This window comes from Rhopalosiphum padi, chromosome 1 (assembly GCF_020882245.1).
Source record: "Rhopalosiphum padi isolate XX-2018 chromosome 1, ASM2088224v1, whole genome shotgun sequence".
Lineage (NCBI taxonomy): Eukaryota > Metazoa > Arthropoda > Insecta > Hemiptera > Aphididae > Rhopalosiphum > Rhopalosiphum padi.
Genome location: NC_083597.1, coordinates 10553833 through 10578026, shown reverse-complemented (window position 1 = coordinate 10578026; position 24194 = coordinate 10553833). Strand labels below are relative to the sequence as shown.

The 24194-nt window shown below is 25.5% G+C and overlaps 1 protein-coding gene across 4 annotated transcripts in view; it reads right to left on the bottom strand.

Annotated features, from left to right (window-relative positions):
- LOC132931967 (uncharacterized) overlaps window positions 1-13143 on the bottom strand; it is a 41216-nt gene extending 28073 nt beyond the window's left edge. For 2 of the 4 annotated variants that reach the window (XM_060998105.1, XM_060998106.1), the window contains exons 1-2: window positions 12812-13143; window positions 8516-8684 (exon numbers count right to left, since the gene is read on the bottom strand). In XM_060998105.1, coding sequence (XP_060854088.1) covers window positions 8516-8675 — 160 coding nt within the window. In that variant the 5' untranslated portion in view covers window positions 8676-8684; window positions 12812-13143. Of the gene's footprint in view, window positions 1-2830; window positions 3022-8515; window positions 8685-12811 lie in introns of those variants that run through there. The other 2 variants (XM_060998107.1, XM_060998109.1) reach the window with 1 other exon arrangement.
- Window positions 13144-24194: the final 11051 nt, after the last annotated feature.

Below are 24194 nucleotides of genomic sequence, written 5' to 3'. Positions count from 1 at the left end.
TGATGAGCAGGTGCGCGTATACGTTATTATTATTATATTTGCTTCTAATAAATTGTATTATAATAAACGAACTTAATCCGTAAGAGTACAATAGGTGTATATTATATTTTATAATGTATAACATATAACATGTATATACCGTCCAGTTTATGTTTAATTTTGTGTTTTCGATGCGTTTAACCGTTATTTGTGGGGGAATAAAAATACACAGTCATAGTAAAAAAGTGAATGCGGAAAAAATAAATATCTGTTTTCATAGTGCTCGGCATGGATGTTTTTTATACGATGAACACAGTGTGTGGACAAAACAAAAACCGTTTTATTTAAAATAGCAAATAATAGAATATAGATATAAGTATACAATTAAATGACAAACGTGTGTAACCCGAGGGCGTGTCAACGTCTTTAAGGGATGTTCTATTTCCGTTTTGTCGAACAATAATATAATATCATCGTAGTGTTCTTCCCTTCTTAGTTTCTTACGATATCGCGTTACGCGACCGTTTAATGTACATTATTAGAATACAATATACTTGGTACGTTCTCACGAATAAAATGCAATGGTTATCTGGAGCACAAGACCAACAAACAGAGCATAAAGCCCGCGATAGTCCGTTACCATATATTATATTATTAATTATTATGTGTATAAGAGCAGTTTACAGTGTTTCATTGGGTTTTCTAAATTGAATAAGCGTTACTGAGCTTTTGAGTTTTCTTTTCCCGTCACTAAAAAATAATACGACTTCCCGGTATATACACGATGCCTATAACAAATATATTACGTAAAAATGGTTTACAATAGGTCCACGAAATCTACTCTGAAACTCGCCCCATATAAGATGATTTCAGAATTCATTAATAAAGTTAACAATATTATCTATATTATATATATGTATCATATTTAAAGACGATTTATAAAATTTATTATCGACAGTGCAGGCTTTACCCGCTTTATGATGGCTCGTGTTAAAAAACCACAATTTCCGTTTGCGACCGCAGGTATTTCATTGGCTTACTCTAATAATTGAGAATTTTTAGCTGAAACGCACAGGGTCTATCCTAATAAACACAGCTGCACGTATGTTGATGTACACGGACGAAAACGTTGAGCATCACTGGATGAATGCACGCACACACCGGAAGTTAAAGGGGACACAATGTATTGTTTCTGTTTTGACGCACTCATCCTGCAATTATGTTTTTTTTTTTTTACTTCGTACTGTGTATTATCAGCACCACATAACAAACGACTTTGGGTTATCTTTATTACCAGGGCACAGTACATTGTCCAATTCGCCGAAACGTGTCCTTTTACGGTGCTTCGCGGGTCTTAATCACTTTGCTCATGAAATACATTAAGATTTCGAAATGAGGTCATATTATAAAATTGCGGAAAAACAGTGAACGTCCATCAAGGTTCTGTGTTTTTGAAAATTGTTTTATATTGTGAATATAAATATACCTGCGAGTACATACATATTAGAAATTCATGTCTGATCTCAGGTAAATGAACTACACAGGGACTCCGGATGTACAATATTTCTTATAGTAAATTTATTTAACGTACAATGTTTTTATATATAATATCACTATTTTAAGTATGTATTCAAATTTAGCTTTTGAACTCAAATAGCAAATAGGATATTAAAAAAATCACTAAATTATTTATTTCTTACTAATTAAATATTTTTATAAGTAATAACATGTTAAGTATATGTAATTTACTCAAATTGTTTAATTTAGTTTAAATACATTTTTAATTGAATAAGAAAGTATTTATTAATAATGTATTATACACAGATTGAATGTGAAAAAGTATTTAAATGTTTAACATTTAATTCTACAGTGTATTTAATCGTATGTGTATTATTTAAAACAATTATTATAGTAAAAAAACATGAATTTAAATTATAGTTTAGTTTGATTAGCGTTATTTGCTACACTTATATATATAAATACTTTTTATTAAAAATGGAAATAATTATAAGATAATATATTATAAAATGTAATTGTAGCGTTTAATATTTTGTTTGTTATATGAAACAGTTTTTAAAAACAAATATTTTTTTTTTAGTTGTATGATATTTATTCTATCTATATACAAATTAAAATACATATTGATATTAGTTTAATTAAGCACGTATTTAAAAAAAATTGTACCAATGCTTTTTTTAAATGTATTAATAAAATGTTGTTGAAAATAAAAGTTATTGGTTGCCTTATTGCTTGATGGACGTCTTTTATGCATACAACGAAGGATACATATTATATATATATATAATATATTGAAACATACATTGCGCATGGTCGGCCAAATGGAACGAAAAGATTGTTATTGGTCGGCCAACATAAGGAAATTGTGTAATTATCCGGTAATTATTATTGTTTTATGCTAGTCTATTACAGGGCATCCTAAAAACATAAAATGGATAATTTAAAACTGAGATAAATTACTATATAAGGACAAAGAAGTTGAACGCACTATACTTAAGAACACACAGTAAGTAAGTACTTATAATCCTATAATTCAAAACAGCAGCTGCTGACTACGTAATTTCTATGGTACTACTAAATATATTTTTTTTATTAAGAAAATAAAAATCGTACGCAAAAAATAAATTATTCAGTACGGTTAAGTCAGATATGGCGAGTATGAATAAAAACAATATTATGTTCATACATATTTGATGTTATACCTACATCTAAGTCAATACATAAAAAAAAGGAAAATTTAGCATTTAACTGTGTTATTGATATAACATTTTTAATATTAAATTATTTAGTTCTAAACTGCATTATTATTTAAATATATAAAATTATAACTTACCAAAGTCACAAGCCATGCATAACATAATCGTCTGATTTGTTTAAAACATAATTTAAAACAATATGAATATTTTATAACGAATTTTAAATACGAAAACAACGTGGAGGTAAACACATAATACACCGGCAACGTGCGTCTGCAGTAGACATAATAATACTCGACTGTTCGCTAAAGACTGACACGGATAAGAATAAAAAACCATTAAAATGGGATGGGTTAAAATGGGAGTGTTGCCTGTGTGGTTGACTGGTTTGGTCGTCTATTATATGCGCAACCCACTCTGGTGGTTTTATTTTCAATTTTTCTTATATCTTCAACATTATTATTGTTTTCATTTAAATACAGACCAAATTATACACATGTATTTTAATAACATATAAATGTAATGTATGTAATTTCTAAATAGCCTATGACATAATATATTTATAAATAATATAATTAAATAATTTATTTAATTTTAAAATAAAATAAATAATTATGAGCATTTTCAGTTGTATTATCATTTATATCAATGTCGATTAATGTAATGAAATGTATATATATTATATATATATATATATACATAAATACTTATTTATTGTAAGAAAATGAAATAGGTACTATGAATTTATTATAATATTAAATGGTACATAAATAAGAAATATAAAAGCCACAAAGGTATTATTTTATTTTTATTCTGTTAATATTTTCGACAAGTTCAAATGTTAAAAACATTAATATTTTCAGAAAAAAAATTGTTTATCTTAATTATCTATTGTTGAAATTAACCTTATTTATAAATATCTATTAGTAGGTATATAATATATAGTATTATAATGTAGATATTGTAGGTTCTAACAACTAGAAACCTATAAATAAATATATATATATTGTTTATATATTTCCTGAGAATGTTAATTATGCAACGTATAAAAACAGTAATAGAAACAGCGCTGGCGCTAAATATATTTATAAGTAGTTGCTAAATTTTACTATTTATAATAAATAAAAATAATAAAATATGCAGATTAGAAAAAAATAATAAAAATTACATTTTTATATTTTCGGTTCGCAAAAAAAAAAACACACTGGCTCTCATTATTATATATTAATTTAAATATGATGATTTTAAATTAAGATCACCGCATATATATAATAAATAAATGTATAACAATAAAAAATTATCATACATAATAAACATACAAAAATATTCAGTTAACAGCGAACATTCGTTATTTTAGTATAGTATACTTAATTAATTGTCCATTTTAATTTGTAAATAAATAATTATTGTACTATAAATCTACCCAATAATTAGAAAAATTACATTTTTACAACTATTATATTGCTGTATTAATTCTTTTAATTTTTACTTGTAAAATAAAACGAACAAACGACTATCATAATTTATAATAAGTAATATGAGATAAATTTTTTAAAAAATATGCTTATTTAAAATATTTAGCTTTTTTTTTAATAAAATAACAGTAAGTACAGCACCTAAGCATGATTAAATATTTAATATATTTAATCAACGACTTAAGGCATTAGTTTAATTATTTGATTTTTTAGCACTAATACTAATATTGTACTAAATCAGTCATACTTCATAACAGTAACTATAAAAAGTATAATTCACTATCCTGTATTTTTAAATGATTAATTTACCTATATTTATGAAAATATAACAGATTTTAACTTTAAAAAGACAAAATTAAAGAGTTTATTTTCTACAATATTCACTAGTCACCTCTCGAGAAGATAATTTGTCTTCATACTATAAGAGTTTAACATTTATAAACCTACTATAAGACATTGTTTATATTTTAACACAAAATATTATTAATTTACTAATGTACGAAAAAAAAATGCTGAATATGACGAATTAACGGCTTTTTCAGAAATCAATTATACAATATATTATATTTAAATTTTAACAAGTATAACATGTTTAAGAGGACACCGTTTTGTCTTCGTCTTATAAATATACACGTTACACTATTCCAAATTTGTGTTCAGCAGCTCTTATTTTTTGCAATATAAGCTTTAATATTTTAAGCCTATTATTAAACTTAAAGCTATGAGTCACTATATTCATTTTGTTTTTCATGGATTTTTTTACGATATTCAAATTTTTTTAACGACTTTTACACTGCACAATTCAAGTTGATCGGATTTTTAGGGAGTAAAACTCGGTGATCACTGTTAGATTATAATGACTGACGATGAAATATATTGTGGGTTCCTGTTCGTAAGTATAGTGTACTACACAGGTAAAGCAACTTCACACTACAACATGAACCGTAATTTCCGAAAAAAAAAATTGTTTTTAAATTTACAGTAAATTGTAATGTGCTGAAGTGACTCAAGCGTTTGCAATGTTTACATTGATGAAGTGATAATTAATTATTGACGTATTATAATATGCCTCGAGTAGGATTCAATTATACTCTCTGATACTCTGATATCGATGTGGAATATTATATATTATTATGGTAATACATAGTTGTATACCAGATAATGCAAGATTCAGACAATCACAGTGCCAAATCGTTTCCTGGAAATCACAGTTCACAATTTTCGTTGTATCTTGTAAAATACTTTTTCTGATTGATTTACCAAAACGCAAAAATTGAATCTTCTAACACGACACTATCACAAATCACAATATGTAGAAAAATATTTTCAACTTTTGGCTGTATGGTTAAATGCTGGTGTTAGAATATTCACCGATTAGATAATAATATTAATTTAAAATTTTAATTATATTATATATTTTTATTTATTAGATACTTATTAAAATATTATTCCAGAATATATTAACACGAGACGACACGGTGATTATGAAGCTTCCTTCCCCCATTAAATCATGGTAGAATGTGAAGTCATCTTAAAACTATACGGTCTATAGGTAGCAAATATTATTATTCCACGACCGCGCGCACGGTTCGTATGGTTTACGTATTACACGATTACGTTATTTCGAGCGAGTAACCGTAATATTATTATATCATATTTTCCGTTTCTCGTCTCAATGAAAAATGACAGCCGCCAACTATTTACTTTGAGTACGATGCTCAATTATTTTCTATCAAACCGTTTTCGAGTGCTTAAAGTGTTGTGCGACAAAAATCCGGTAAAACAAGTTTGTCAGTCTGATCTGCACTCATGGCTCAACGAAAAGCGTCGCTAGTTTCTAGAGGATTCCTAGCCGAATACGGCGCGTCAAGGTAAGACGCACATCAGTCACTTGTGTATATTGTTTACGGATCACACGTTCCTCGTATAAAACAAATCTATGACTGTTGTTTTGAATTCAATATGGTTCTACATAATATAGTGCGTGTATTAAATTTGTAAAATTTAAATAGATGAAAAATTGCATGATTACTTAGTCCTTAAATGACGTAAAATAATTGGTATAAAATAATCTCTTAACTTAGCGTATATTAATTCAAAATATCAAAATTTAAATACGTTTATAATTCGAGCGTGTTTAAATAGATTATTCTGTATAGGTTTATACACGGGGACAAAAGACCTATTATATAGTGGGTAATTACACGATGGCGTTAAACAATTATAAAACAAATATTGTTGGAAAACAGTTTTTTCTTTAATTCCAATAATATATTTACCAAACATTTGACGACGAACGTATACAAACTATTGTATGTAGTTATGTAATAAAGGCAGTGATCATATCCCTAAATGTGTTTATTTTTTCTATTTAATCATTAAAAATATATTAAATTAATTTTTATTAATGGAGAAGGGTGAGGACAAAAATAAAAATTAGCACCTATAGCACGAAAAATCGAAGTACTTTTCTGAATATGATTTATGTTCTAAGTGGTCAAACAATTATTTTGTTAAAATTACAATAGATGGGTACAAATATAATAAGTGAAATATAAAATGAATAATTATTCGTATTTGAACTGTACGATGTATATAGTTTAGTCATTATTTGTATAGGTGGACCACGAGATTTTTTTATTATTTATATATACATAAAGCTATATGTATACACAATTATTATGAATGTTAAAATATTTTTATTTTTAATGATAGAAAATTACACTGAAAACAAATTAAATTAGGAAAGAGAGTAGAGAGTGTGTGTGTGAGAGAGAAAGAGAGAGGTAAATCACTGTCACGATCCACGTCTTCCTCCGGTCATGAATAGAAATAAAAAAATAGATATCTACAGGAATTTTAAAAATTTAGTGTAAAAATGTTTTCAATTTATCAAATACGAGTATACCAACCTACCCTATACCCCATATATGGTTATATACTTGTAAATAAACGTTAAAATGTATGTAAGTATAATAATAATAATTATTTAAAATTATTTTTATTGGACTATACATATAACTAAACCTGACCTATTGACTATCAAAGACTTACATATCAATTATTGTTAACTGCGATTATTGAATAACGAATAACGTATACTGCCGTATTCTGTACAATACTAAATTACAACCATAAACCACAGACTGTACAGTCTATACACTGCACTTACGAAATTTCCTATATTGAACACATAATTTAAGTGTATATACGAACAGAATATCGTTTAAATATTACTATTTACTAATAATATATATTATATGACAATAATAGTATAATGTGAGTATAAACTCACTCGTATATAGAGAAGTAACTACTTAATATTTATACATGATAAGTATTTAAGATTTATTTTTATACAAAAATTCATTAAACGATGTATAAATATCATTTTGAAAATTAACTGTATAATTTATTAGAATATTACAGTATTAGGTAATAGATAATATAGACTTAAAATAAATAAATAAAACAAATTTCTATATTTTGATTGCTATTAGTTAATACTGGGCATAAGAAAATGATGACGTTACATTATATAGGTACTTGTTGCATTTTTTATTATTGTAAACGGTAATATATACTAATGATATATATATATATATTACACTTGTTAAAAATATGATGGAAATTAGGATTTATATCGACAAATAACGAAGTGTAGAAACTATATAATTGTTTGATAATAAATATTTGTATTTAATAAGGATATTTATATTTTATAGAATTGTATGTTGCAAAAATATAACAATTATGAAACTCAAGTTTCAACAGTTGTCATCGATATTATTATCCATCTTTTGATCTATTCACATTCAATTGCACACCTAGTGAGTATACAAAGAGCATAATAATTGTGTTCAAATAAGTTCGCCTTTGGCGGCACGTGGCATTCCATTGAAAACGCCGGAGCTCAAATACAGACACCCTCCTCATCAAGGTATGTATATTATTTGAACAGCATTATATCTAAAGTGGAGGGGTTTCTTGCACATGTGATTATAACAAACGTGATATTTCGCAGTTTTCAACCTTGGCGGGCAAAAGAAAACACATACGACTTGGAGAGTAAATTCTTTTTTAAAGGCTACAATAACGCGGTCGCCTTTTTGTCATATTGTTATTTGTATTACGAGTACTTATATCTATACAACAACAGCTATATCAAAAAAATATGAAATACTAGCTATGACACATAATATAATATGGCTTATATACAATAAACGTTTTTTTTTTTTGTGCACTTTTATTATATTTTCTGACTAAATAATCATATTATATAATATTCAAATATTGTTGAATAAGATAGACGCATCATAGGATTTTATTAAGTTACAATAAATTTACCTTGTTGTACGCCATAAAGACTGCTGTGTTTATCTCCAATGAATTGATGGTCTGCACGCATACTGTTTCTGATAGCTGTCATTCTTAAAAGTATTGGAGCTGATATATCTGGTATAACATCTTCGTTTCGTACTGAGTTTCTACTCCGAAACAGTACCATTTTATAATCCTGGAAACATAAATTAATTAAATCTGGTACAAATTTTGCAATAGTTTATAGCTCGATTCTTTCACCTTAATTTTTCGGGGGGGGGGGAGGGGGGTTTAATTTATAAATGCTTATAATCATTTTTTTGATATTCAATAATTATAAATGAGTATAAATATTATAATTCCTCGATACATATAAAAAACTTTATGAGTTAACAGTTTACAACTAATATTGATTTTTATTAATATTAAAGTTAATAAAATGTTTTGTACTTATATACTTTATGATACGTGGTAGGTATATACTATTCAATATAATCATTTATCACAAACAAATAAACAGTTCTATATTTAATACTAATTTAAAATATCTTTTTAATGTAGTATATTATAATGTATAATAATAAACTTTGAATAATATTTACGATTTATTTTATAATTTTGGTGTAATGATGATACAATGTCTATGAATATTGTATGAGTTTTTTTAAAAAAAAATTTTTGAATATGTCATTACCTTTTGGTGCAGTAAAAATAATTCAATCTTCTACTTCAATTTCTTTTTTAGAAATAAAGTGAACTAATGAATCTAGTTAATTCAAGCGGTAAAAATAAAACATTTCTAATACTTTTTTTGGTAAATTGGAAAAACTAAAAAACAACTAGAAAAAACGAGAATTTTAAAGCAAAATCAGTTTTTGATAAAATCGATTTGGTTATTTTGTTGTAATTCAAAAATAAATAATCGTAGATAATAGAAATCTCACGAGCAATTTAAGAGGGCTGTATCGCAAGCGAGTGAATAAGTGTTATTTTATATTTTGTTACATATTATTAGATTTTTTTTGACCTAACCCAAAAATGAGCTGACAACGGTTATAATGATGGATAATTGAAACATAATTGTTTGGAAGCCACACACATTATCCCCACTGTATAGAACAATGCAAATAAAAAATAGTAATACCGAAAAAAATATAAATTTAGTGATATACAATGACATCTCTTATTGACAGCCCACATAAATATAATTTTACCCACCGAGTACTTTATTGCTTATCTGTTAATTATAAAATCAATGAAGTGAATATAATCATGATTATATAACTTTTAAAAAAAAAAATTTATTATTATTATTGTTATATAAAAGACAAACATACTCTTTTAAACAACTATTTAATTGTTGATTAATATATATTTAGTTTTTTTGCGGAACGATAAGCCAATAATTTTTTTTTTATTTATAATGTTGTGTATGTGGTTTTTGTGTGTCGGTATGGCGAAGTCAGGTTTTGGCTTTTGAAAAATTTCGATTTTTTTAATTTTGTTGTCAGCGTGTGTTGAAAATTGTTTTTTCTCCACATACGTTTTATTATTAATTAATTATTATATTATTTACTATAATCAATGAATTCTAAATAATTACACTAAATTTAATCTATTTTTACCTTAAACCTATTCACACCTATTCTATGGTACACGGTAGGTATATTAACTTATAATAAATAAATATAATTGTATATTGAATTCAAAACACATTCATTACAGTGATTACTGTAGAAATGTCATTAGAGATATAACAGTATATATATTACATTAGTAACTCAATGTTTATACGCATATTGGCCTATTTTAATTATACATTGATGCCAGTCAAGCCAAAATTAAAGTATTGGACATTGTTTTTCTTTTAGTCAATCAAAAACCACTAATATTTTGTACTTTATTATTTTTTTAATTTTCTTATTAATATCTATTGTAAGTTGAAATAAGAAAATATTTACATTCGAACATATTTATTTCACTAATTAAGAGTTTTAAAGGTTATATTAAAACTAAAATTATTGCTGTGGTATATACTTAAATAATAATTATTAAAAGTGGCCAGTAGTATATTTTATTCTGATATAATAAGATCAATATGATATTGATAGTTCATGACAATGTATATTTTAAAAAGTGGGGATCTGTTTGTGGTATGAAAAAAAATATAATAAAAACATTTAGATGACTCAAAAACAACACAGTTTAATTTTGATAAAATTATATAATAACAATAAACTATTATTTTAACAATGGAATACATATTAATGAGAAATATATTAAATTACATATATTTAACTATTTTATAAAACCAACATTTTATTATTTTTTTAAATATACCTATCTTATAAGTTTTACATAATATGTATATTGTATACATAATATACGAATGAAAAAAAATTACAACGTTGAACGTTCAAGTGGAAAACAGTAATTATTATTATTATTATATACATACTTCGAAATTACAAGTATGAAAAGGTAGAATAATTTTATTACACACCCCTTTTATTACGAGTATAATATCAGCCATTATAAATATAGGTTTTACTTTCGAAATTCGAAAGTCATCATATTCTAAACATTTTGTTAATTTGGTGTTGATCAATGAAAAGTTAAAGGTGAATCGTATTTCCTTATTTGTCGAAATCATACTAACCGGTTTAAATAGAAAAATAAAAAAATGAAATATTTTGATGGATAAATCTACTTTTTGAGATTATATAATATTGGAAGGTCATAAGTAAAAATATATGTCATAAATAAATAAATGTATGCTTTTATAAATATATATATATAAAACACAAAAATATTAAGTTCAACATTTTAATGTGATTAAATAATACATAGTATCAAACATATTTTACGATTAGGTAGTAAAAAAATCAGTTTAAAACATCATTTCTATCTATAATTGGGGATACGGTTTGTATACATAAGTACATTGTTATTAAAAAATAAAAAATAAAAACATAATATATTTTATATTGAATTAAATGTAATGTTATAAAGTGGGAAAGTAGGTAACCGCTCTGCTGTACGGTAGGTATTGAGTGCAAATTGAGTAAGTCACTGTAACGTACATATATGTTAAAATTGAAATCAATGATAAATCATTGCATATTATGAAAAACGGTTCTAAACAAATTCAGCCTATATTACTTAGTATATTTTATGATATATATTTATATATTAAATGGATTAACTTTATTTTAAGTAACTCGATAGGTTGGATTAATTTTTTCCGAAATAATTGAATTTGAAATTTGTTTGTCTAAAATATAATAATACACGTTAAAAGTTCCAAGTATCTACGAATAATATTTTTGAATTAAACAAAATAATACAATTGTTAGATGAGAAATTATCCATTTATGCGTGACTGCGCGAGTATTCAATTTCGAGATAGTACATAGAATATAGATGCATATTTACAATATAAATGGTTACTTATAAATTTTAACTATAAAATAATTTGCTACTTTCGTCAAAATCATAACTGAAATTTATTATAAAAAAAAATATTTTTAAGTTGGTATATGAAAAATATATGGAATATTAGGACTTCTAGTATCTAGAGTCTTAGGTTTTTAAGTTAAAACAAAATAAGAAAATCCATTTTGTCAGACTGGTTTTACGAAAAATTTTTTCCATATTTTTTATTTTTTGTTTTTCGATTATTTTTTATTATTGACTCCCCAAAATACCAAATAGGCAAAATTTCTTACCAGAAACCAACCCTAAAGTGCAAAATTATCTACTAGAAAAAGTGTGTCTTCAGATACAAAAAAAAAAAATTTATTATTGTAAAATCAATACATTCATCGTTCCGTTTAGATTCTAAAATTTCAACGTCTTTTGAAAAATCAAACGAATATTTGTACAAACTTTTTATCATTTGTACACAGTTAATATTATATTTTAATTTTATCCAAAAGTTTCTTTTGTATTTTATTAAATTTTGTAGTTAATTATAAAAATAATAATTAATACCTGATCAAATGTTTTGTATGTTTCGTTTTCGTAATTTTCACTGAAAACAAAAGATAAAACGCGATGCGTCCATGAATATACGTAGTAGGTATTAATACTTATATTATTATTTTATTGCCTTGTACTAAATCGCAAGTCAAACGAACTATATTTTACTTAGGTGCCTATACTATCTATATGGTGTATCGTTAGTATGATAATGCGTCTATTAATTATACATTTGTTAGGCATAATATTACCTATACGAAAATAACTAAATTTTTTCGGTAATATCGGTTATAAGAATGAATTTTGTTAAGACGATAAACTTTCTTAAGTGTATATTATTACCTAGTATATAATGTTGATAAATGTCTGCAGTTGAAAGGCGGTGGACAGCTGTTCGGAGAATTTTAAAATTGCCACGAGACTTGAGCTCGCACGCGTGAAAAATAATATCAATAATATCAGTAAAAAAAAAAAAACAATTAAAAAAAAAAGTAATTAGTCGGTGGCGACCGTGCTGCTTATAATATGATATAATATTTCAACGATTATTACACACACACACACACACACACATCGTTTTATTTTGAGTAAAAAATGTAACGCACTGGAGTATTCGCGGCGTAATACATATCGTCATATTTTTATTTCGGCCGGTGCAGTAAAAATCGTTACAAACGAATCGCTGCAGATAACAACTAACTACAAAATACGATTTTTAGAACATTCGCAATCGCCGCCGCCGCCGCGCCGTGGCCGTTTCCCCCACGCTCGGGCGGCGGGCACGTCTAATATATAATATTGTTATAATATTATATTATTATTTCGCCTGTTCGTCCGCTGCCGCCTCAGCCTCTGACGATCGTCGGCGACATCACTGTGCTGCGAAGGCACACGGCCCACACTATGTTTTTTTCGTTGTTTTTTTTTATCCACCGCGGTCAGTATATTATATTATTATAATTCCGTATGATAGATATTACCAGTAAGTACCTATACCTATGTATACATACGTGCCGTATAGGTACAATGTCGGACACGCGTTTCCGCGGCTATACGTCACATAATCGTTATTATTATTGCCACCGATGTGATGACATTATTATTTATGTTGTATATAAAGCGACGGCTGTCGGCCAATGGACCATTGATCACGGTTGTAGTAATGCGTATACGAACAGCATCTGAAATGCAAATGTATCTCTATCGGGTCTAAAGTTTTTTTTTATTAACCGAACAGCGGAAGGTTAATTATTATTTGAAAGATCGCCGACGCGGCAACGAGTCGAATGCGTACGAGTATCTTTTATCATCCTGTACACACATCATAGTCGTAACACTAATTGGCCAATAACTCAATTTTATGAGGTATTACAGTGTTAGTACAGCGTATTATGAATTTGTATATTTAAAAAAATATGTATATCTAAATTATAATATCTCGCACATATTCTCACTTGATTATCATATACTGTGTTTATTTAAACATAAGAAAACATTTATTGTATCGCATGTAGGTAGGTAGGTATAGGTATTCATGTATTCATGTGATATGTACCTACTACCTACAATATTATGACGTATGATTATTTGAGATTTAAAATATCTATATTTACATCTCACACTTTTTAAAGCGGTGTTTGGTATTTTTTATAGGTACCGTTTTAAAGTATCTCATTACTGAAGCCGTGCACTTTGCAGAGAACAACTAGTGTGCGATCGATTAATATAAAGCATGCATACTTGTGATAAAACGCCTCCAATGTTCGATTTGAGGAATGGCGCGTGTCGGTGGACCACTCTTACTATGTATACCCTACCTTTGGTTTATTATGAATTTATGACGTTCACGTGTAGGTATATTTACATTCATCGCGAAACACCGGTTGATCGCTGATTTCTAAATATGGTTTTTTGTGATTTAATCTCGGGTTAATTTGATTTTTAGACAAACGTATCCCGCAGATAGCCGCTAGGTATATTAGGTACGCCAATCTTGCTGCCGCCACCATGTAGGTATTATATTATTATATTGAAGTTCGCTAAATATTTTTCCACGACTCAACGGCCTCGGTATCAATTGATCTCGCCAAGTTTAAGATGCAGTTTAACATTTTTGTAAATGTATTCTAATTTTTTTTATTATAGTACAAATTGTTTTTAGTCGTGCACTAAAAAACTAGCTATTGCATTTGTTAATGTATAGGTATGCTTGGTACCTATAATTTTAATATTGTAATTTGACCATGAAAAATGTATTGTAGGTATATTATTTGATTACCCACACATATTAGATAAAAATGTCATTTGGATTAACTAGAATATTTTATATCTAAGACCATACCTATGTAAATATTAAATTATGTAGATCATTAAGTAGGCACCCAAATGAATAAATTAAAAATGAATTTAAATCCGTTTAAGACTACATTATAGTGGGTACTTAGCTTCAATAATCAGTATATTATATATATATTTGTTAATTAATATTATGTTTAGTTATAAAACTTTAAAATTTGTTTTTTAAACGGCAAAAAAATATTTTATTATATAATATATTGTATAATAATATAGAGTTTTTAACCATTGTTTGTTGCAAGTCACCTCTTATAGGATTAATTGTGTTGTCGATTAATATCGGTTAAAGGTTATTGGACGAGGTTCAATAATCGGTCGTAACAAAAGGCGGAAGCTTAATCACAGACGTGACGGACACACGGTAGTAGAATTCATAACACCTGTTCAGTAATATATAGGTATAATAATATGGTTTTTGTGATATACCTAAATAATTTTAATGTACATGAAATTAAAATAACTCTGGATTTAAAGTTCATTGAATTAAATAATATTTCAGTTTAATGAATTTACGAGTTGGTATAGTATGGTTCTAGGTTAAAATATTAAACCACACAATATCCAATAGTCAAATTATCCACAGCCAAAATATCTCAATTTAAAAATGAAGAAAAATTGTCTTTTAAGCTTTTAATTTAAATAGTATAATATAAATAATAATAGTTCAATACGGAGAAGACATTTTGAAATGCCAATATAGTATAATAGATTCTCAGATCACAGAGATATTATGTAATTCATTTTTCTACTTTTATTATTCGTTTACGGTTGGCGATATTCCAATGTTCCTCAATTCATGCTGCGCTATTATTTTCTCGTCACCTGCATTTTCGGATGTAAGTGAATAAACCATAAATATTTAACCCACGAATTAAAGTATTTAGTATATTTTAATTCGTGATTTATCCGATTTTATTGAATCATTAATAATAATAAATACTTAATAAATTTTAAAATCGATTCATTAATGTCAAATTATTAAATAAAACTTAAATATTATTATAAGAGAAATTTGTATCGAATTAATTATACATTTTTTATAATATTCTAATGTTGAATTCATTATATTATTGAATTCATCAGAGGAAAAATTATTTTTATTTGGATATTTTGACCAAATATCGTATATTATAATTTTTTTCTTATATTCTAAAACGTAAATTGTATATACCTACTGTTGCATCAGCTTATCTGCCAACAAATGGTATTTATAATCGGTCATCTTTAGGGATGATACCGGCTTAACCTAAAAATGTGATTAATAAAAAAAGATTTTCGATATTTACTGAGTGCGATCTAATTGAAAAATATTGATTTTTTTCCTAGATTTTTCTAGGTATATCTTAGAAAAGTTAAAATTATAACTAATAACTTAATAATAAGTCTTCCGGATTGACAATCTTTAAATAATATATAATCTTAAACTATTTAAAATATTACAATTCTAAGTGATTAGTATGCACAATAAAATAGTTTTAAGCTGTAACATTTAATTATAAAATATACTGTAACATTGCATATATTATTTCAACATAATAATAATACACTAATATAAGTACCATATTATACTTGCTGCTTCATAGAATCAGTTGATATCTAAGTGATTTTTGTATAATCGAAATAATCCTTTGTAAGTGTAACGTTTTTTTATTTTTATTTATACTTAAATTTTCTGTATGTAATACAGTTTTAAAAATATTTTGAATCTTTTCAAGTTATTTATAGATATCCGAAAATTTTTTTTTTTTAAATTTCTATAAAAAAATGTTTGTTGGGTCAAAAAGTTTAAGCTTTTAAAACAAATTTTTTTATGAGTATTTCATACTGTAATCAAAATATCTTAAAAATAAATTAACACAGTTTTTTTATAGACTTTTCAAATTCAAATTCAAATTTGAACAAAATTAAATATTTAAATAAAGGAAAGGATTTTGGTGTTTTGTTGTGATTTAAAAATATTATTCGTGGTTACTTGACATTTTTAATGTATATTATTATTTTAAAATTACATTTTTAAATGCAATGTTTTTGACAAAAAATAATTTAATCACCTACTGTATTTCAATAGTAAAATAAATTATTAATTAATAGCAATAGAACATATCATTAAACATACTTAGTAAATAGTAATATAGGCTGACAGGCCGTCTTTGCTAAGAATCGTTTTTCGTATGTAATGATTTATCATTGAATTTAAATTTAACATAATATACATTAAAGTAACTTATACTCCTAAATGCCAAGGTACAATCGACTAATGTACAACAGCACAGTTACCTACTTATACTCCCTTTTTATTTTTTATTAATAAATAGGTACCTTTATTTTTGGCTTCATTGAACTTATATCTAAAAATTCTAAAATAATATAGTGCATTTCACAATTTATATGATAAATATAAATAATGACGTCTATTCAGATTTCTGCAATATTTTACAAATATATGAGACAACTAGAAGGTTTTCTTTTGACTGCACAGATACAGATGCTATTTTATAATACGTGTGCTACTTTGAAATCTCGTTGTGTATTCTATATAAGTATTATAGATACGTATTTCTGTTATTATTGTGTAAATAAATATATAATTTAATATTATAACCTATAGATTGCTATGGTTTATACGAGTGTGTAAAATAAAAGCGTTTCAATAAGTATGTGTTCTTTTTATCAATAAAAACCTAAAATATATACGGTGTGTCGATGTCCACCTAAAAAGTAAATCACGATGAGCGCTGTAACGTCTGCACCGAGCATAAATAATAATAATGGTAGGTACCTACTATGAATTGATTTGCAACGCGTGGAATCGACCATAATATATTAATTGGGCAAGACGTCGGTGTATACTTTATATTATATACACGTGTATATTATAATTTTTCATAGTGTTTATTATACGGATATGATCGGAAGCATCCGTAAAATTATTTGTCTACTCACAGGTCGGTCAGTAGGGTAATGCTTAGTTAACCGACATATTATATAATATTAATATTATACGTACGATTCCGTAGGCACGATTGACGCGGCGATCTATACCTACACTATTAGTGAAGGCGGAACAACCGGAACAGACAAATGATCGTTATTTCGGTTAATCGAGTCGTATCGCTGAATTTATATTATAATATGTATAAGATTGAGGACCGTGTAAATATTGTATATCGTTGGTATAGCACAATAATAATGCTCAAATAACTATTTACAACCGAACCAGCAACGCTACGGTGCGTTTGTGTGGAATCGGTTCATGTACGTATAATAATATAACCCGTAAGTATATCTTTGTGTGTGTGTAAATATTTTTTATCTGGCCGGTTTGAATACTATTTTAGAGTCTAGAAAAAAAACTATATTATTGTTTTGTTGATATGTATATTGTAACTGGATCATTATTAGTATCGCTGCCATAATAGAAATAATATCGAACCCACTACAGAACGTTCCAATCGACTATAAAGATCTTAATAAGTGGTTTTCTTTTTTTAAATCTTTATTTCAATTTGATCTGGAGTAAAAACACTTTTCTATACATAATAAGTATCAAGGTGTCAATGCGTTTCACAAATACTTTAAAATGATTTTATCAGGATATGTGTATAGAATTGAAAAATAATTAAAATGTAAAAATAAAAAAAATTGTATCTATGTTATTATTTATTGTATTTTAAATGTATTATGACCAAATGATGGGTTTTTTTAGATTCATTTAAACTAAATAAAATAAACGTTTTTGGTAAAAACTTTTTACGGATTTCATTGATGATTTTTAATATTATCGAAGTTATGAGTACCATGGGAAATATTTCATAAAAACTTGACCTATTTGTAAAGAATAAAAAAAAATAATATTACTGAAATTGAAAAAATTATCAAGTTCAATGGTTGGTTTGTTTTTATCTAATAACATACAAAAAATAGATTCGATATGATATTTGATAAGTTATGGTCATTCAATTTTTTATTTCAACGTTTTTATTATAACGGAAGAAATATACAGTTCATCAATTTTCTTTAGGTAGGTACTTATATATTGGAAATCTGTTTAAGTGTTTAGTTGACATAAATAAATGTGAAGACACAGTTAAAAATTAAGAAAAACATGCTCATAATCGTTGACGTTTGATGTAGACTTGGAATAATACGAGAAAATACATTTTGTTAATGATAACTGCTTTATAAAATGTAATAGGTAAACGTTTTTATTTTGCATTGTGTCTTTGGTCGATACTCTCATCCTAAAAGATAAAGTGGTAATTTAATTATGATCATCGAAACAAACATTATTGTGAATTAGTATACTTTATAATTTATTTAGATTAACAATGCAATTACACTTTGGTTTAGAAGAAAAAATTTTAATTTGAACGTTTTAATTGAATATTTATTTTCTATTTATTATTTGTTTTAAAAATAATTCCATTATGTTGTAATAAACATTATATTGTTAATTAACAACCATTACTAAACTGTATATGTATTACATACAATAATAATTTACCATCAATGCGTATTATATAACAGTTGAATTATTAATATTTCAGTCATATTATTTAGCTATATGTTCACATTCCGGTTCCTATATAATTTGATTAATTGGTTGATACCATAAAAGCCCAAGACACTCGTCACTCCCTAGTCATTTGGACATTATTGCTTATTAATTATTGTTATTGATTATTTATTGTTTTAATGGCTTTACATAGTAGGTACATTTTTCGCTCACGGTTACGATTTTCAGATGCGAACTTAAAATTAAACAGCTTATTTTAGATAAAACCAATCAACTTACACGGTATTTATGTAAACCAAGCAAATAAAATCCATCAGCGTCTGTGATCTATCGCGCAAGTTTAATTTTAGGTGAAAATTCGCCTTTAATTGTTAAGATTAAACACATTATTTTTACTGGGACTATTTTTATGATTTTAAGACTATAAGTATATTATTTCTTCTAATTTCATCAATTCAATATGACTTATGTTGATATTTATGTTGATATTTTATAAGAATCTAAAAAAATTGACTGTAGATTTTAGGTTAGCTGCTATTTTATTTGAATAAAGATTAAATATTTGTTAAGCGTGAAATAGGTTATATATTTTGTGATAAAATTCTTTATTATATTTAGGATACCGTTTTGTGCACTTATTATATAAAATTTATGAAGATATACAGCCTCATAATGTCCAAAAATGTTTACAATAGGTACATGTTTTTCTCTCAAAAACCATATTGAAAATAAAATCAGCCTGACAAAACTATATTAGTGCTCTAATCGAGTCTGTGGTTAGAGAAAAATAAGTATATTATACTCACGCGCGTATATAAAACATTAAAATGGCATGCGCTTGTTAGCTACACCTCTTTACAAATTAAGTTTGTGATGGAAAAATTAACCGTGTCAATCCATTTCGTGTCAGAAAATTGTCGAAAACATCGCAACGATATTATTATAAACTGAATGTTCCTATATTAAATTCACGTAAAATGTACGATAATAATTTAAATAAATCCATCTCGAGTGGTTATTATGGTTGTACGTACGAAATTGCAACTATATCAACTTCTTAAACGAAGGCAAAGCTAAGCGTAATTAAAAACTTTGTCAATATCAAACTCACGTTTAAATTAAAATTATATGAAAGTTTATTTAGAACTACTTTGTTATGGGTAACAAACTCTTCAGAGTATAATAATTATTGCGTGTAGTGCCGACTAACGAGTGTGAAATGTCGAGGAGGGAGGTAACTTTACAAGTGTCACTTAAATCTGTATGTAATGCGTACATTTAATTATTAGTGTAATATGTTTGCGGAAGACGGCATCGTGTATAACGTGTTGAAGAGAGTCTTGGGCAAATAATTAAAAAGTAAACGTAGTTAATATCGTAATGATACTATTTCCAGACTGATTTGTTGATGGACAGAGTACATTTTATAACCAACGAAATTTACAGATCTAAAACAAAACAATACACTATTAGAGAACGGAGGAGGTTGATTGTATATAACTTGAAATTTTCAAAAAGTATTTATATTATAATTTTATATAAATATTACATAATATAATTTTTATTTGTTTTGAGTTATTTATAGATAATTGAATTTTTTCATTTTCTTTCATTATTTTTCTATAGATGTTGATAAAACATATTATAACTGGGAAAAACGCTTAAAAATGTACCTAATCCAAAGTTTTTTATTTACCAAATTAAAAAGAATCTAAAATATATATTTTAAGCGTTAAACATATTTAGTGATAAATAACGATGCTAATTATTTTGTTATAATTTATGAATATTATTCGACTTTTAACATATATTTGTATAATATTATAAATATATAATATTTACTATACGCAATGACATTGTTGGTTATTTACTTTAAGATATAGTCTATTTTATAATATAAATCTATTTTTAATGTTTTTCATCGGTACTTACAGAAAGATATTGTTATTAAATTTTAAGTTATATAAGTTGGTACAGTATGGTAAAAATATTTATTATTATAATAATTAAATACGAACAATATAATAAATACAATATTTTCGGAAACAATGATATCAAAATACCGTACCATTAAACGACTTATTGACTAGGTATATAAAAAAACATAAGAAATATTGAAATATATTTAGTAATATAGGTAAGTTGACAGACCATCTACACTCAGAATCGTTTTTTGTATACAATGATTGTACCATAAATTATATTAGGGGTAGTCAATTTGCGGCTCACGTCTTTTTTATAAAATAAAAATAAAAATATACTTATTATTATTAGGAATTTTAATTTTTTTAGTATTATACATATATAAAAATTAATATCAAATTAAATAAAAAGTATTTATAATTATTTTGAATCTTGGTATTATTTTATTTATTCATATGTCCCGCGAATATTTTCATGTTGGCCACAAATTTTTTCTATGAATTAAAATTTAACCCATCCATAATAGTGACCCACTTGATACATACAGCAAAACGTTAATCATTTATCTACATTTTTTTTAATTATGTTAATAAGCATTTAAATTTAAATTTAAAGTCTATCACAAACTATTCTTAAGAAATTTAAAAAATATTAAAAATATATAATAATATAGATAACTTTTTTTTTTATAAATATATTGTTCTAGAATAAAAATTATAATTTGTTAAAATTATCATTGTATATTGTCATTAGTAAATATTTTAAATAAAGTGTGAGTATAGTATAATCTTATAATCTAATTATGTTAAAATATTATATTTTAAATTTATGATTTATAACTTTAAACACGAAAGTAGTTATTTGGTAAAATCAATCAGTGATGTTCTATAATACGTTTCAAATAATAATTAATGAACCTAAAACTTTCAAACTTTTATTAGGTACTCATAAATTGTTAAGATGTTAGTTAAAGAGTTTAAGGTATAATAATATTTAACTACTAAACAGATTCTCTTATATATATTATACATTCTTATATAAGGTAAACAATAAACAATATAATTGAACAATGTGTAAGTACAAAGTATAATAAGTACCATACATAAATTTCTAAAATATATAATAACAAAATATATTAAGGAAAGTTAATTTTAGTACAATAGTTAAAAGAACATTTTTACAGAAGTCAAATTTATTAAGCCAATAATCCAGAAAAATTTAATTTTATTGGCAATTACAAATTAAAAATGAAATAATAATCATAAATAAGTGTATGTTGACATATTTATTAATTGAATATTAATAGAAATTAATATAATAATGTATACAACATTTTTACAGAATTATTTCTGTCTTTCGTCTTCTGATGACATAAAAATTATAAAATCAAATAATGGTAAAAATTATAAGAAGAAAATTGTTTTCTCCGTTTTGTTATGGTAAAGTACAATACAAACATTTTACAAATATTGATTTTTAGTTTTTATCAATTGTTGAGGGAAATTTCAAATTTTCAATACATTGTATGATAAAGTTTGATTCTTTGTCAGTAAAAAAAATAATCATATGGTGATATCTTGTTTAAAGACAAAATATAGTAAATTTCAAACAATTTGTTTAATTAAGTAAATGTGAAGTATAATTATAATTGATTTCCATAGCTATTGCTGATTATATGCATTAACCATAAGTAACTTAACACGTTTTAGTCTAAACATGTTAAAAAAAACTATGTTATTTTGGATTCGTCGTTACACAATACAACTCATTTTAATTAGAAATTACCGTTTCTTAATTATGTTGTGCGGAAAATTACCCTCTTGATTTTAGATTTATGTTTGAATCTTTTTGAAAAATGCTATGTTCTTTGCGACATTATTTAATAAGTTCTGTTTAATTAATTAAACTAATAAATAAATACTTTTTAAACTTAAATAGTAATTTTTAAATTGATAATTTAGATTCTACGCTAATACGTAAATTAAAGAGTAAAGATCAATACAAATAATTTGAAACTCATATTGAGGATCGAGGAAAAAAGATAAACACCTTCAACAAAAAGTTTGAAAGTTAAACATTATAATATCTAACATACAAGCTTTTTTTACAGTATATTTAATAATATTAACAATATGAACAATAATTTATTGCAATAAATAAAATAAGAATTATAATACTAAATAAAATAATGCATAATAAACCAAGAGGTATAAAATCTTACACAAAAATGATTATTCAACAAATATTGCAAATTAAACACCCCTTAGCCTCTAACAACACAATGTTTTTTAAATATATTATTTAGATGTTAATGGAAACATTTAAGTCTTTAATCAATAGTGAAACAAATTACGTAAATAATGAAATAAAATTTGTACCAACAGGAATTAATGTAAAAATAATGAAACAAGATGTAAGTAACTTACTGACTATTAGTAATGGTGTAAATGGACGGTATATAAGGAACCTATATAAATTTAATTTATTATTTATATCTATGCAAACAGTAATAAATTAAGCACTCATAGAAGTGATAAATTAGTGCTCATATTAGATACCATATAGTAAGCTACTTTAGTAATTAGAGAATATATCTAGCTAAATATTGTTTAAAATAGCCTTTACCAACTCTGAATATTTTTAAAACGATAAAATATGTGAAATTTTCTATAAAAATATTGGCTTCAAATTGTACATGATATTAAGTCAACATTTAAATGTAAGTTCACTAAGATATATTTTAGTGGGCATATTCGATTTTAAATGTAGTACATAAATATATAAATTAAAATTGAAACAATGTATTAAACAATTCGAAAATTATCTTATATTGACATTATTTTCCTTATAACTGTTGGTGTGAGATTATTAATTATTTTATTTATTTCAATTTTTTTACGTAAATAATGGACGTGACTCTAATTTTATTGT